General features: G+C 41.4%; 1 protein-coding gene across 12 annotated transcripts in view; it reads right to left on the bottom strand.

Moving 5' to 3' along the window:
* LOC131435145 (protein vav) overlaps nt 1-16,326 on the bottom strand; it is a 684,197-nt gene that overhangs the window by 553,880 nt on the left and 113,991 nt on the right. For 10 of the 12 annotated variants that reach the window (XR_009230453.1, XR_009230454.1, XR_009230462.1 and 7 more), the window contains 2 exons: nt 9,369-9,547; nt 9,242-9,325 (listed from right to left, as the gene is read on the bottom strand). Coding sequence is in view for 2 of the 12 variants with exons in the window: in XM_058602726.1 (XP_058458709.1) it covers nt 9,242-9,325; nt 9,369-9,547 (263 nt within the window). In the remaining 10 variants the exon portion in view is untranslated. The remainder of the gene's footprint in view (nt 1-9,241; nt 9,326-9,368; nt 9,548-16,326) is intronic. The other 2 variants (XR_009230455.1, XM_058602727.1) reach the window with 1 other exon arrangement.

Here is a 16,326-nt window from a genome sequence, read left to right as displayed (position 1 = left end):
ACTGTTAAATTCAAAAAGAAGATCATAGATGTGAGCAAAATGTGTTTTTGGGAGGAAGCTATAGTGCTACAAATTAGAATGAACTGGGGAAAAGTTACAATGCGTTTAGAAAAAAAGAGTACATTACACAAGAGAGGTAAACATAATGGCATGGAATACGGAAATAATGTTATAAATAAGGAGAATTTCTATGGTGAAATAATATGGTTTATCATTAAATAACATAAAACTAACACTTGGAACTAAAAAGAAAATAGGGATGAGATATGACGGATACGACAAGAAAAGATAAGACACAAGCGGACAGAGTAACGACTATCAAAATGACGCTGGCCAGCGCATAATTTCTATCTAATGTAAGCATTTATGCAATGATCTTAGTATGAGTGATCAAGTATGTGTGGACAAGGGGATCGCGACCCCGGAATGAAAAAAAAAAGAGATGCGTACTATATGAATGAATTGAGGATTTCTAAAGTGCAAATTACGCACTCAAATTAAGATGTCGAAAAAATACAGATACGACAATATGAACAGGTAAAAGTTACGAAAACACAATGAAAGAAAGATACAACAAATAAATCAAATATTATATATCAAATAATTCATGGGGGATTACAAAAATACATATATATGAAAACTTTGTCACTAACAAACTAATAATATTTTAATACTCAAGAAACAGAGAGATAGGAATTGGCATCATAAAGGGGAATAGTTCGGAAATTAAACATAACAAGACAAAAAAAATTTGATTGAAGACAACACATTCAGAACGGAATTAGAATCTAAGTTACTTTATAGGTTCCGGTTATTATTGGAAAAATATTAAAGTCCAGATTTGAGTTTATTTTTAGAAAAGAAAAACAGGAACACGCACCGAAAGAACCAGCTCTGGTAGTGGGGGAGAGAAGCTGCGGCATGGACATTACACAATCGACCAATTTGGGAGCGATTCCGATAATTAAACGGAAGGACGACTTCTGAAGCTATGGAGGCAAGGATGGTAAGACACCATTAACATGAAAACGGCATAGAAGCTAGTTGCGGGATAGTTTAGAAAAACGGTTTAGAAAAGATTCATTATAACCTACAACAAGCATTCGCATGCCGCAACTTTAATAACAATTTTCTTTCCACAGACAAGTTAAATATATCGCAAATACACTTAAATAGGACGAACAAATCTATCGCAGATACACTTAAATGCATTTAAAAAAAACATAGATTCAACTAATAGAAAGAACAAATATGATAACGAAAACAAAAAATTTACGATGCACAAAGATATGATAATGAAAAAAATAAGAGAATATGATGCACAATGCGATAATTAAAAAAAACGTATATACAAATAATAGAATGGACAATAGATTACGTAGCACGTATATAAAAATAATAATAACAGAAAAATGATTACACTAAAGGCACAGAATGATACAAAACGAATAAAATTTTTTTTTTGAGTCTCAAACTGTGTGTGTGCCCGAAAATAGTCATCGCAGAAGAAAGGAGGTCAGTAGCTTAACCAAGCTACCTAGGAGAACGAGTGGGTGTGATCGGATGCGGTGGCAAGTTGAAGACAAAGGGAACCGGGGAATCACCAAGATGTCAGAAGGAAGAACAGCAGAGTTGAAAATCGAGACAATTACGAGTTGAAAATCGGGCAGAAAAATTACGAAAAAGTTTAATATGGAAGACGTGATAACAAATCGAAATAATGACAATGCTCCAAATTGCTACATCAACAAGTACAACTAATAGCAAAACAAGAAGGGAGTAAACGCAGTCAACATAGTAAAAAGATGACTTGCGTGGGTATGCCACAACGTTACGAATTGCTACCCAATATTTTATTCAGTGAGCATCGTCAAAAGCTCAGTTGAGTACCATAAACCAATATATGAAAATCAAAGTTTATTAATACGTAAAAATTTAAACAATTTGTTGTTTAAAAATACACTACGAAGAAAATAACCACGAAATCAAATGAAATGCATAAAAGCTGCTAGGAGCCTCAACACAGTGTACCCAACGAGAAGCCATGATGAGAAGCAACAATACAGAATACCAATAAATGACTAATCAACGAAGAAGCTTCATCATATTTCTCACGGAACTATCATTTCTACTGGCAGTAATACCAATGATGCCCAAAACGCAAAGGAGTCAATGATCGATTTTCAACTATGCCCAATGAAGCGAATTCCTAAACAACGAGAAGCCCTAATACGTATCACCAACACAGAAGAACGAGCTATTAGGAACGAAAACGACACGGAACCCAGAGTCCGAGACTAGGAACCGTTCGATCACCCCCACAGATAAAGCAACAATAGAAGCATACCATGGAACAGGATGGCGTCAGAGGAGAACACACACACGAGGACCATCGTAAGGTTAGGAAATTTAACTTGCGTATAGAAAAAAAATAAACCATATGTAAAAAAGTCCGGCAATAGTAATTATAAATACGGAAATTTGTGATCCAGCTACAAACCCCAATGTTATAAACCAACGCATTCGACTTGATGTTCACCCTTCAGGTAACATCAAGCTCAGTAAGTAAGGGGGCATGCAGCGCCCTTAGCAAATTTTCCTCCGAATTTGCTAGTATTGTAGAAAAAGTAGGGAGCCGTGAAGGAAAAACAACATTGCAAAAACAGCAATCCAATCGTGAAGAAAAAACTCGTCACCTTTCAGGCAACCCTTCACGTCAGCGTAAACGCGGCGAGTAAAAACAAAAATATCTTTTCACGGACACCGGGCACTGTCATTGACATAGTGACAGTAGTCTCGGCTTTCGGTAGAACTTCGGGAGAAAGTCGAATGAACTTTCTACTTAAAATCACAAGCTCGGCTTGTACTAAAATCTTCGGGCTTTACCCGAAAGTAAATGTTAGGAGCTTAAAAAACCATAGTTGGGAAGAGTTAGGAGTCAGTTCAGTTTTAAAAGGTAGTCGGTTCAAGCAGTCGGTAAGCTAGTGAGTCCCATAGTGTCCGTTAGTCTCGGGCGTCGGCTCGTAGACAAGTCGTTAGTAGTTAGTCGTTAGTAGTGTAATACGCGATAACTGAAACAGTCAATCAATTAAGGTGAAATGTAGCGTCATAAAATGCACGCAAAATTTTATCCGCTTCAGTTGAACGAACCGTCGCACAAAGCGTACCAAGAAAAACGGCCACATAGAAACAAGAACTTTTTTCAATGATTGAGCGCAGTGGGTTTACCTCTCGTTATATTGGCTTGTAAAAAAGACGAGACGTAATGGATTTTAGAATTCTTCACACTTTGAATATATGCTGATTCAATCATCATTGTTAGTGATTACTCTTACACTAGAGCTATAAATCATAAGTAATTATGAATGATTAACATGAGGTTATATGTATATGTATTGACTAACTTGCTAACCATGTATATGCCTGATTTTAGTAGCAAGCATCGGTTCTCCTTCAAAATAACGGTTGAAGACAAGAGAACATTCAAGTATTTTCGATATCTTTGCCAGTCGTTCACCAGGCCCTTCCCGCCGATAAGATAGAATTTACGTAAAAGTATTCACCATTAACTTTTTTTCGGAAGCGACTTTCGGAATTGTATAGCATGATGAGTCTAGAAATGTCTGTTTCAATGATAACGAACCGAAGACCAAACAGCCTCTGGCCTCCGGTGCCAAAAATCATCAATAGTTTAATAATTTCTTAGATTACATTCCAACTATAACTAATAGTTCATCATACCATGCAGTTAAAATTATTTAGTGAATCTTTTCTCAAGCACATATTTGGGGCACGAAATTGAATATAAAGTTATTTCGTAGTTCCTTATTATTCAATCGATTTTGAAAGCAAAATCAAGCGGTGATTCATTGTATTCATAATAATTGAAAAACCAATGAATTCCAATAAGTTTTCCATGCTGACTGGCTCGAAGCTGGCCCTCAATATTTATCACATTGTTTGTATAAATGACAGCTACTTAGAAAATAAACAATTTCTTACAATACTCATTTTATTGTATTCAAGCCGTTTTTATTTCAACACAAAACCCAATGCTGCATAAATTCGCGTCATTATTTTATATCTATTTTTTGCTCACGATATAATGCCACCGTGCCCACCGTGCATTTCTCACACCACCTCAATACGAAACAGCAGCGCGCAAGCAATAAAAAAATGCAGAAAAGTTTATGAAAACTTTTTCAATTTTCGGTTGTTTTCGCTAAAATTTTATAATGATGAGTTGCATTTTCAGATTCTTTGTGAAATTCTGCTACAAATATTACTTTCCAGTTCTAAAATCATCCCCGTGGGACGGAACAGTGACCGTTTATACATTTCAAAAACCAATTACGGCTCGGCAAAGCAAAATTTCAAAATTCTAAGAATACTTAGTTATGATAAATTTGATTTCGAAAACTTAAGTGTTTTTGGTTTTTCGAAAATCGGTCTAGTTTTTGAATAATTGATCAAAAACGCGATTTTCGCATTCCGCTACATTTCATTTTAACTTCTGCTGTAGGTAGATTACGGCAAAATACATCACATTTTGTACTATGCAATAATACTTTAAATGAATCAAGTTTTGGCATGGTGCTCCGACACTTCCACTTCAAGACAGATATTGAATCATTTGCGGTGGATGATAAATCATCCATCAAATGATAAAAACCCTGAGAGAATTGGCCACTGAGCTAATAAGTGCTTCAAAAAAGTTCTAGCTATTGGAAGAAATGCCGTTATGTGGGCCTTTTGGGATTCAAAAATATGGAACGCTGCGAAAATCCATTCTACAATTTCCGAAAACTTCAGTAATCCTGTTGGTGGCTGTGAAACGATACCCACTGGATTATTGTCTTTTTTGTGCTAGTTCCTGGATTGGTTTGTGAATTTGACAAACCAGGAGCGCATGCTGAGAGATCATGAGGACTCTTCCACAATAAATATATTGTCAATGTCTTTATCGCAAATATTATCCATGGGGCCCTTTACATTTGATACATTTAGCCTTTTTACTACAGTTAGTAGCTGTATGCCTGATCTTTTTACAGTTCGTGTAATTTATAACATACGGAACAAAAAGCAGAACGGGAAAGCGAATTTTATCAATTTAGACTTTTTTCCATAATTAATAGATTGCTTGCACCCGAGAATAGAGTTTTTGAAACGACCAACTGATTCAGTGGCAACACCGTCAATTTGCACATCATTCGATGGAATGTAAACTCAATACTAGAGAATAAATAATTCACAGGTTACAATTTCGTTTGCCTGTTTCAAGTCGTGAATAATGCTTTTTATCTCTATTAACTTTAGAGACTTCTAGAACTTCAGAGAAATATGATGTCAAATCTTTTGTAATTTGCATCAAATTTAATGCCTTTATTTTGCATCGAAAATAGACTATCCATGGCCCAGTAGTACCCTCTGGATAATGCTTAGTCCTGGGAACATATAAGCTCTTACTACTATTGGATTAGGATGATTTTTCATGAAATCATCCATTTTTGTAAATTAATAAAATCAAAATGAAAACTTATGTATAGTAAAATTTCAGTTATAAGAGAAATGATAAATTTAAATTAAATTAAATCTACCTTTTTACTGTTGTCTCTGTCGTGAAGAACGACGTGAAGCTCACCAAACGATTTTCAATTGGCAATCTTTTGGTACCGTTTTCTGCTATCTCCGTTGCTCTGCCGTCGTGGTCACCACTGAACTTGGTGTGTGCTACCTGTGCCTGACAGTAGGTATAGCGCTTATAGCTTTTGGTGGCGATTAACTGTAATGCTTGCAGTGTATTGCTAGCTTTCCAGTCGGGAAACGCCCCGAATATTGCCTTTGCGATTTGCAGCTTAGAGTTGTAGCAGCCATTAACCCACGAGCCAGTATAACCGAAACACAACCTCTCCGCTTGAATGTTTTTTACTTAATAATTTGGTGAAAACTAAAATATTTTTGTGATAATTTTGCTGAATTTTATCACTAGAAGAATTGTCTCTCATATTTTTTCCGCAAAAACGTCGAACAGAAAATTATTTTCTTTTTTTTTCTTCAGTGTCAAAAAACTTCTTGTTGATCGTAAAAAGAATTCAAAATTAAGAAAACAGGCGAAATCTCTTTGCATATTTATTTTCGAATGCGTTGAATTCGGCTGCTGATCTTCCAAATCTAGCTGTTGGTAGTCAGGAATCTCTACAAGTCCTTCACAGGTAAAAGTCTAAGAGGGATATGCAGTCGCCTACAAAGAAGCTTAAATATTTTTTATTCAATCTTGCAATTCTGTCTCATAATATATTGTTTTCAAAATTGTTGGATAGAGAATATCACTCGACTTTTTTACGATTTTATTTCTCTGTTTCAGTTTGCATTAGAATATTCGCTTTATTCGATAAAATACCACAGAGATATTTAAAATAGTCTCTAAATTACAAATGAGTCGAACATTGGTACGGATTCTAACCACTCTCTTTCCAGAAAAAAACAAAGTCTTGAACCTTCTGTTTCAACAGTCTAAGTCACGGTTTCTTCGCGTACAGAATCGTTGCATGGATAGTGCTACAATCCTACTGACACTAAGAATCCTTCCAGGTTGAGGCTCGCGAACTATCGGCTTGTCAGTCCTAATTATTCATTGTACCAATACTTTTCGTGAAACAACTTAAAAATATCACATCATGCCATAATTTTAGAAACCTTTGAAGTAATTAAAATTTTATGAAAACGGTAAAGAGTGTCTGTTCTTAGCATTAGTTCATAACAGTAGGATTCAATGCAAGCTTAAGTCCATTTACTCATCAGTCTTAGTCACTCTTGAAAGTACTGTTCTGCGCTTTTGAATTTCTAAAGGAGAAGCAAGAGGTTTACTGTCTGTTCGCCATAACCTTTACTAAATGTTCTGCAAAAGCAATGGAGTTAAATTTATGAATTACTAAGTTTCCAGCAATTGAATGTAAACAAAGAATTTGGTTTTCAAATTGTAAATGTTCAATTGAGGATAAAGATTTTATTTTATTTCCGAATACACATTCAAAAATATACATCACATTACTTATGTTTCGATGACGTATAATTGTAAAATATGTAATTCGAACTAAACGCCGATTGTTGAATATGTTGGTTGACATGTCGTTGAAGTTTTTTTTTTAAAGATATTTTATTCAGGCCTATTTACGTACAAGCTTTACGTGGCCGATTTAGCTGAGATTTTTGATAAATTTTTTTTTGTATTGGATCTCGTTGTCAGCCTTTTTCTAGGGGGAGAGGAGCTTCCATTTTCCTCCTGCGAGGATTGAGGGGCAGTTTGTTGGTGGTTCTCGTCATCCATTGCCGTGGTATTGTTGTTGATTTCGTTGCTAGTTGCTGTAGATGCGCCTTGTTGTACATTGTTTGCAGTTGCTGGTTGGTTGGATGGTAAGCTGTTAACTGCAGCTGGTGTACTTTGTTCTATAGGGGTTACGTTGGATGGTTTCGTTGAAGGGGATACTTCCCTGTTGTTAATGACTGTCACAGGTGTACTGGGGTTGCTTGGGGTTGATGTGAAGGAAGCACCGTTGTCCTTTGGTATAGTTGTCTCCTTGCCCGGTTTATCACATGGATTACCATAGTGAACAGCTTTTTGGCAATATTGACATGTGGCCATCTGATTGTCATAGGTAACAAGTGATTTGCACGGTATTCTTGTATCCTGACCGAATTTCACATAAGAAGGTATAGGCCTCCTCAAGCGCATGCGTAACAAACGTACACCATTTAGAATACCGGGGAAAAAATTCTTCCACTTTTCTTTTTCGATAGAGAGAATCTCTCCGTATTGGGACATAGTTGCGCGAATATAAGGATCGGGGACGCATGAGGGAAGATCATGCACACGCACTTCTATATCACTATCTTCCATATATACCAGAATGTTGTACTTGATATTTTCATGCTCCACATAGTGCACATTATTATTGTCTTTAGCGAATTGAATTGCATCCAACTCTTTATAGAACTGGATATACACAACATTATTGGTCTTATTGCATTGAAGTAAATGCACACGTTTAATGTCAAGATGCATTTGCTCCTTAAGCAAACCTTCAAGTTCTCGTATCGAAGGTCGAATTTTGCACTGTCTGAAGTCAACAATAATTGTATTCTTTCGTACCGGTGGTAGCTTTTGTTCGTTTGGTTTACTCATTTTCGAGGTCTATTGTTCACTACACAATACTGTAATTGGTTTCTTCTGTCCCCAACGTAAGCGGTTTTGTTTTATCGACTGACTTGGATGAGATGTAAACCCGAACTGATGTCGTTGAAGTTCTTCGACATATCCTATATAAACTCCCTTACAATGAAAGCAGGATCTGGAAGGAGCTTTCTATAAATAATCAACAATAATTTGTAGTTATTACTACATGGAATGAGATGTTCCGGGCCTAATAAAGAAAAGTCGGTTTTTACCGTGAAAACTTTTTTAGAAGACTGCTTTGTAATGGGAATAGGCTTCCGTTTCTGCAATGACCTCAGAATTCGAAAAAAAAATTCTTTGGAGATACCTTTTCAGGTTCGGAAATAGATAATAGTCGCGGGGGGTAAGGTCTGGAGAATACGGGGGATAGTGGATCAATCCGTATCACCAAATCATTCAAATTCATCGTTGCTTTTATGCCTGAATGCGTACACAATCAGTTCGGTATTGGGCCATCTGGAGGCTTATTTCTCAACAAAAATGTACACGGTTCGAAACTATTCACGTCTTTTCTGTGAGAGGCCCGGGAATTTTCAATCCATGTAGTTTACTTACTGGATATGTAAATTCTCATGTCTTCCTTTTGAACTAATTCTATTTTCCCTAACGACTACCGGAAATTTTCTCCGAAATATTTCTCCAGAAAAAAACCACCTAGTGCCAAGCGAAAATGTAAAACGTAAATGGCAGCTGTCTAGCCGAATTTCGGCAAAGATAACACATAGTTCGAAATTTCGGTAAACACATTGGCTGTTTTCGGGATAATTGATAATTACCGTTGAGTTCAGCAAAAGATTGTGCTAAATCTCGTCAAAAATATGCACTTTGCCAAAAAACAGTAAATCTACTGAACAAATTCGGAAAACATAACATTGATCGCTAAACAATCAGCAAAATAGTGTGTTGCGATCTGTCTCGGCATCTTACTTATCCGAGAACGATAATTGATATTAAGTGTGTTGGTCATCCGGACATGAATTAAGCTATGGTAATGTAGTAAATACTTACGCTACTTGCAATTCTTTATAGATATCATCTTCCGAGCCACTTTTTTCGGATTGCGACAGTTGTGAATTGAAACCCCTGAAAAGACTGTATAATAATGAAAATGAATTGAAATTATTTCGATTCTTACGTGATATTGTGTAACGACTGAATTTTTCGACTCTGTGAGAGTTTCGATAGAGTGATTAGAACTCGATGAAAATTTGTAAGATCATATAGCATTGTAGGTTCAAACATATCCGCTTCCTTCAGTCCAAAATTAGACTTACATCCATCTAGAAACAGGTTGATGTTTTGTATGCATAAAAACTGGAAAAAATTAAAAAAAATGGCTGAGGGATACATCACACAACATCCTTATTTGCAAAAATAATAATTATAATCTTCAAATCAAACCGTTCAGGAAAAAAACTATTAGGAGCTCCAATTTCTTTTTACTCTACCCAATTTTCCAGTTATTTTGTCGATTTATGTTTTACTCAACTCTAACTTTTTTGACGTGAATACGTCTTTCTTTACTATGGGGTGTCTTTTCAAAATTCACTCTTTGGATAGGAAATAATCATGATTCGTTGATTTTAACGCAGCAACATAGTTTTTCCTCCATACCATCGGAAATATGATCAGTAATTAATTTTCCGACATTGAAAAAAATCTTTCGAAAACTTCTAATTTCTGATCCTTAGTCAAACTTTTTTCTATGTTATTTCTTTTTATGCTTTTAGCTAATTCCAATGAAAAGTTTCAATACTACTAGATATCATTTCATTTCATTTAACTACTCGATAATAACTAACTGGTCGATTGTCAAATTTTGGCTAAAAGTTAAAGTAATTCGCGAGATTTCGCCTTAGTCTTTCAATTATACATGCAATTCAATTATACAATGCTCTTATAAATGCATGATAGTAATAACATCATTTTATAGAAGAACTGAATAATATTCACATTTTTATTTTACCTCAAGAACCATAGATAAGGGTTGGTAAACGACTGGACAATGCGCAATTCGGGGCCCAATGTGGTTCATAGCCTCTTGTCCAGTAACTCCTATCCCTAACTCCCCGCGGTGCCAACTGGGGTACGAGCAACCATAGGAAAGATCGGGTAACCAACCCCGGTGGGACCTTGGTCGTATGCTGACAGGGAAGGGGGGGCTTGCTTTCTCTTTACAGAGAGCAAGCCTACCCGAGCGTCTCGAAACAGCGTCTGTTCTCCATGTTAGGAGCGGCTGATTACCGTCCTTGTACCAGTGTGGGACTCTAAACAGTGCTGACACGATGGCCCTCCGGCGAGACAGGAGATTGGTGCAGGCCTGACAAACACTTGTTACGCATAATCAAGGAAGAAATACGACTCAGAATTATCGGCAAAGACCTACGCGACGAACAAAGGACTACGATTGGAAGCTTGGCACATGGAACTGATAATCGCTTGACTTCCCAGGATACGACCGAATGAGCTGCATGATGAGCTTCAAATCCGCAGCTTCGATGTCGTAGCACTGCAGGAACTTTGTTGGACGGGACAGAAGGTGTGGAAAAGTGGGCGGCTACCTTCTACCAGAGCTGTGGAACAACCAGCGTTCTAGGAACGGGATTTGTAGTGTTGGGCAAGATGCGCCAGCGCGTGATTGGGTGGCAGCCAATCAGTGATAGGATGTGCGTATTGAAGATCAAGGGCCGTTTCTTCAATTACAGCATCATCAATGTGCACTGACCACATGAGACGAGACCCGATGACGAGAAGGAAGCATTTTACGCGCAGCTGGAACGAATCTATGACATGAACGTCATCGATGACATGAATGCTCAGGTAGGCCGGGAGGCAATATACAGGCCTGTGATCGGACTGGAGAGCCTGCACGCGGTAACAAACGACAACGGCCAAGGATGCTTGAACTTTGCAGCCTCCCGAGGAATGGTAGTTCGAAGCACCTTCTTCCCCCGCAAAGATATCCACAAAGCCACCTGGAGATTACCTGATCAACATACGGAAAATCAAATCGACGACGTTCTCATCGATTCTTCTCCGACGTCATCAATGTCCGCACCTACCGCAGTGCCAACATTGATTCTTACTACAACCTTGTCGCGGTTTGTATGCGCTCAAAACTCTCGATGTTTCAAAACCCTCGTCGCACAGGAACGCCGGGACTCAATGTCGAGCAGCTCCGTAGCGTCCGTACTGCAGAGGAATACGCGCAACAACTAGAGCAAGTGTTACCAACGGAAGAGCAGCTTGGTTCGGCGACTCTTGAAGACGGCTGGAGGAATATAAGGTTCGCCGTGAGTAGCACTGCTGCAACCATACTAGGTAAGAGGTTATCGAATCGAGGAAATGACTGGTTTGACGGCGAATGTCAGCAGTTGGACGAAGAGAAGAATGCAGCAAAAGCGAGGATGCTGTAACACCTCACTAGAGCGAACGAGGAACGATACAGACAGGCACGGAAAAAACAGAAAACGGTTTTCCAGAGGAAAAAGCGCCACCAGGACGACCAAGATCGCGCTTGGTACGGCCCTACGAATTCCTTAGCTATTGGTGATAGACGACGGAAAAGGATTTGGGAGAGTGTCTTGTAGGCGGCGTTCAGAAATGTGATTGTGCGGTAATTGCAACAATCTAGCTTATCGCCCTTTTTGTAGACGAGACATAAAAACTCCATCCATCAATCCATCCTGCGGTAGAATTTCCTACTCCCAAATCTTAGAAAGCATCCAGTGCAGTGCTCTAGCCAGTGCCTCTCCTCCATGTTTGAGCAGCTCGCCTGGTAACTGGTCATTGCCCGCGGCTTTGTTGTTCCTCAGCTTGCCGATCTCCTCACTTATCTCCGACAGATCAGGTGCTAATAATCTGTCGTAGGCTGAGCGTGCACCCAGATTGATTCCTATGTCGTTCTCTGTATCTTGTGCTTCGCCATTCAGATGCTCGTCATAGTACTGCTTCCACCTGTCGATCACCTCACGTTCGTTCGTGAGAAGGTTACCACTGGTATCTCTGCACATTTCGGCCTGTGGCGTGTAGCCTCTACGTGTGCGGTTCACCTTCTCATAGAATTTCCGTGTGTCATATGCGCGGTACAGATGTTCCATGTTCCATGGCGCTTTTTCCTGTTCTGTTCTGCCTGTTCCGCGCCTGTCTGTAACGTTCCTCGTTCGCTCTCGTGCGGTGTTGCAGCATCCTCGCCCTTGCTGCGTTCTTCTCTTCTACCAACTGCTGACATTCTCCGTCAAACCAGTCATTTCCTCGAGTCGATAACCTCGTACCTAGTACAATTTCAGCAGTGCTACTCACGGCGGACCTTGTGTTCCTCCAGCCGTCTTCAAGACTCCCCGCGCCAAGCTCCGTTGGTGGCATTAGCACCAGTTGTTGCGCGTGTTTCCCTGCAGTACCAACGCTACGTAGCTGTTTGAGATTGAGACCCGCATTCCTGTGCGACGAGTGCTGTGCACCGTCGATAGAATTGATCGCGTACAAACCGCAACAAGGTAGTGGGGGCAGCAGGGACCATGTCCAATGGCTTGACGACCTATCCCCAGGCCACTGTGAGTTGTAGAACTCGTCTTGGATATGGTGGGGTTAGACAGTGGTTTCTGTTATACTTCTATAAAAAGCTACAGGTATCCGCAAACAAGCAATACTATAGAAACCGTGTGCCGCTCAAAGTACGCAAGCCCGATATCCCGTGTCCTGATACCCCCAACCATAAATTTCCTACCCCATCTGTCATATTACCAAGTCCTAATTCAAAGTGTTATGCGATCCGTGCTAAGGAATGAATGATTTGAGGGCTAGAAAATTTCAAACCACAGACGGAGCTGGTTGAGCACCTGGCGCTCCCATCAATATAGGGCTGTTGCCTAAGTCTAATCCTGCTCGGTTGGGAGAATCCGGGCGGGAGGGTATTGAATAAACCCCCTACTCGTGGGAACAAAAATGGAAACAACTTAACAGAAAACGAACAATAACAAGAAAGGAGAGGAGGTAAACCCCTTCGTGAGAAAGGGTTGGAGGAGATCTCCACCCGTGAAACCGGGTGCGAAGGAGGAAGGAACAGTGGTAGCCGACGAAACAGCAATGTGCTAGTCAAATCAATGGACCAACCAAAGACCCTGGAGTTGAGGTTTGGTGAAGCTCTATCGAGTATGATGGCGGTCGTAGAGCAGCTCGATGCGATCATCGCTTTCACTAGCGAGACAACCTCAAGCTGAACTTGCTGAAGCTGAGAAAAGCCGTCAATGTGGCCTGGTCGCTGACGGCAGGGAGAAGGATTGCGACAGAGGTCTCAACCCCAAACGGGATACTCGGTCCTCGGATCCTAGTACAGACCGAGCACGAGCCTGGTGAGAAGGGTTCCTGTTGACCCTGGAGAATCCTGGCAAGGACCGACCAAACATGGAACGGCCCTGGCTCAAGGTGACCAGAAAGATAAAGAAGAAAGTTACCAAGGGGACGGGTGTAGCGTAATGGGTAAGTCGATGCCTTTCACGCAGCCCACCTGGGTTCGATTCCCAACCCCGCACATAGGGTCAGAAAGTTTTTCTGGCCCGAAGAGGCGAATGCCCTTAAAGGTAAAACCCCTATAATCAAAACAAAAAAAAAAAAAAGAAAGTTACCATACAACGCGAGAGAATGGCTAGGGACAAAGAAGAAGCCTTGCTGGTCAAAGCGAGGCAAAGCTTGCCGACCTTGGAAAAGAGGTTTGCTGTATTGGACGTACTAGAGCTGGCGAGATGCTGGCGAGTGCTAAAAAAAGGAGCACAATCGGTCGGATCAGAACCCGGAGCGCAAGTTCTAGGAGACGAGGTCGAAGTGAGAGCCCTGCAAAACAAGGTTACACTTCAGTGTAAACGGCTGGACTAGATCGCGAGCGCCGAAAAGCTTATCACGGCATAAGGGAGCAAGGAGGAATCCATTCGCATGAGAAAAGGTTCGATTTTTCGGTTTGCCAAGTTACTGCGTACCAGCCGCCGGTGGTGGATATGTGCTTCAGGGGTTTAGAATCTGGCCATAAGTCTTAGGACTGAAAAGGCACAGACCGGAGCAACCTATGCAATCGTTACAGTGGCTAAGGCTACAAGGCGTTTAGTTGCCACAAAACACCACAGTGTGTGATCTGCGGTGGTAAAAAGGCTCAAAATCACACCATTGGCAGAGGGAATAAGAAGGCCTAAACGTAGCGCAGCTAAACCTCAACCACTGCAGCGGCGCAGCAATTGCTGAAATGGAGCACAGACGTCGTTATCCTATCGGACCCCTATCGCATACCCCCCCCCCCCCCCCCCAATAATGGGAACTGGTTTGCGGACAGATCCGGGTCAGCGGCCATCTGGATCACGGGTCATTATCCAATTCAGGAAGTGGTGACAATGCAAACCGAGGGAGTAGCCATTGCGAAGCACCGCTTCCAACAAACGATGTTAGCACAGTGACAAATGAAGAGTTGTTGTCAGCGGCGAGATCGCTCGACACTAAGAAAGCTTCCGGGCCAGATGGCCAGATTCCGAATGCGGCTTAAGATTACTATAACATCCAAACCGGACATGTTCAGGGAGATCATGCAGATATATCTGGACGAGCGTACGTTCCCGGACATATGGAAAAGGCAGAGATTGGTACTGTTACCGAAACCTGGGGAACCTCCTAGGGACCTGTCGGCATATAGACCAGTCGGCTGATCGACACCACAGGGAAGCTCCTGGAGAAAATCATCCCCGTTCATAGAGGAGGCGGGTGGACTGTCTAACGAACAGTACGGGTTCCGCAAAGGCAGGTCTACGGCGGATGCCATGAAATCGGTGGTAGCCACCGCGGAAATCGCTATTCAACTTAAGCGGCGTGGAATTCGCTACTGCGAAAAATGCGTTCAATAGTGCTTGTTGGACTGATATCGCTGACTCCCTCCTTCGACTGGAAGTACCAGAAGGGCTATACAAGGCTGTACGAGACCGAGGAAGGCTTACGCTGTACTTCTATCACGGCCGGAGTACCACATGGATCCATCCTGGGCCCGTTCCTGTGGAATATAATGTACGATGGCGTAATCAGGTTGAGGCTCCCCACGGGCGTCAAGATAGTCGGGTTCGCAGACGACATCACGCTGGCAGTCTACGGAGAATCCATCGAAGAGGTTGAACTGAGCGCATCACACTCGATCAGCATGGTGAAGGACTGATTGCGTAGCAGGAAACTGCAACTAGCGCATCATAAAACAAAGATGATGGTGTTAAACAATAGAAAATCAGAGCAAGAGGCGGCGGCACATGCTGGTTGTTTGCATGATACCCTCCAAGAGATCACTGAAGCAATTGGGTGCGATGCTTGACGACAAGCTCAGTTTCGGCAAGTACGTGAAATATGCCTCGAAATGTGCCCCAATAGCGATTGCGGCGCTCTCGCGAATGATGGAAAATAGCTCGCCGGTACGTTCTAGCAAACGCAGGTCACTGGCAGGAGTGGTAGTTTCGATCCTCAGGTACGGCAGAACAGTATGGGCGTCGGCACTCCCGGTGGAACGCAAGGAAAATTTGCTGGAAAGCACGCACAGACTGATGTGTCTTCGTGTGATCAGTGCGTATCTGGAGATGCAGCCTGCGTGATTGCGTGCATGAGGCCAATTGGACTGCTCATCAAGGAGGACGCTGAGTGTTGCGTTACGCGGAGGGACAGGAACGCCCGTAGGACTGCCAACGCAGCCTCCCTACGTGAGTGGCAAATGAAATGGGACAGCTCAACCAAGTTCAGGTGGACACATCGGCTCATTCCAAGTCTCCGGATGGATCGACAGACCCTACAGAGAAGCAAACTTTGACCTGACGCAGTTCCTCACAGGTCACGGTTGTTTTAGGTGGTACCTACATAGATACGGCCTCGCGGCATCTCCTGCTTGCCCTGGCTGCCCAAATGAGTTTGAGACGGAAGAACACGTCCTATTTGCCTGTCCCCGCTTTGCCACACAAAGGAATAGCCTACTGGATGTATGTGGCAGAAAAATTACACAGCGAGGAAATCGCGGGCATCTTGCAGCGGAATTGAAGTGCAGAACAATAGACAGCCGCGACCGTTAAAGCGGGATCAGCGAACAA

The sequence above is a fragment of the Malaya genurostris genome, chromosome 3 (genome assembly GCF_030247185.1).
Source record: "Malaya genurostris strain Urasoe2022 chromosome 3, Malgen_1.1, whole genome shotgun sequence".
Taxonomy (NCBI): Eukaryota; Metazoa; Arthropoda; class Insecta; order Diptera; family Culicidae; genus Malaya; species Malaya genurostris.
Note: the sequence above shows the minus strand (reverse complement) of the source record. Positions and strands in the feature narration are given on the sequence as shown.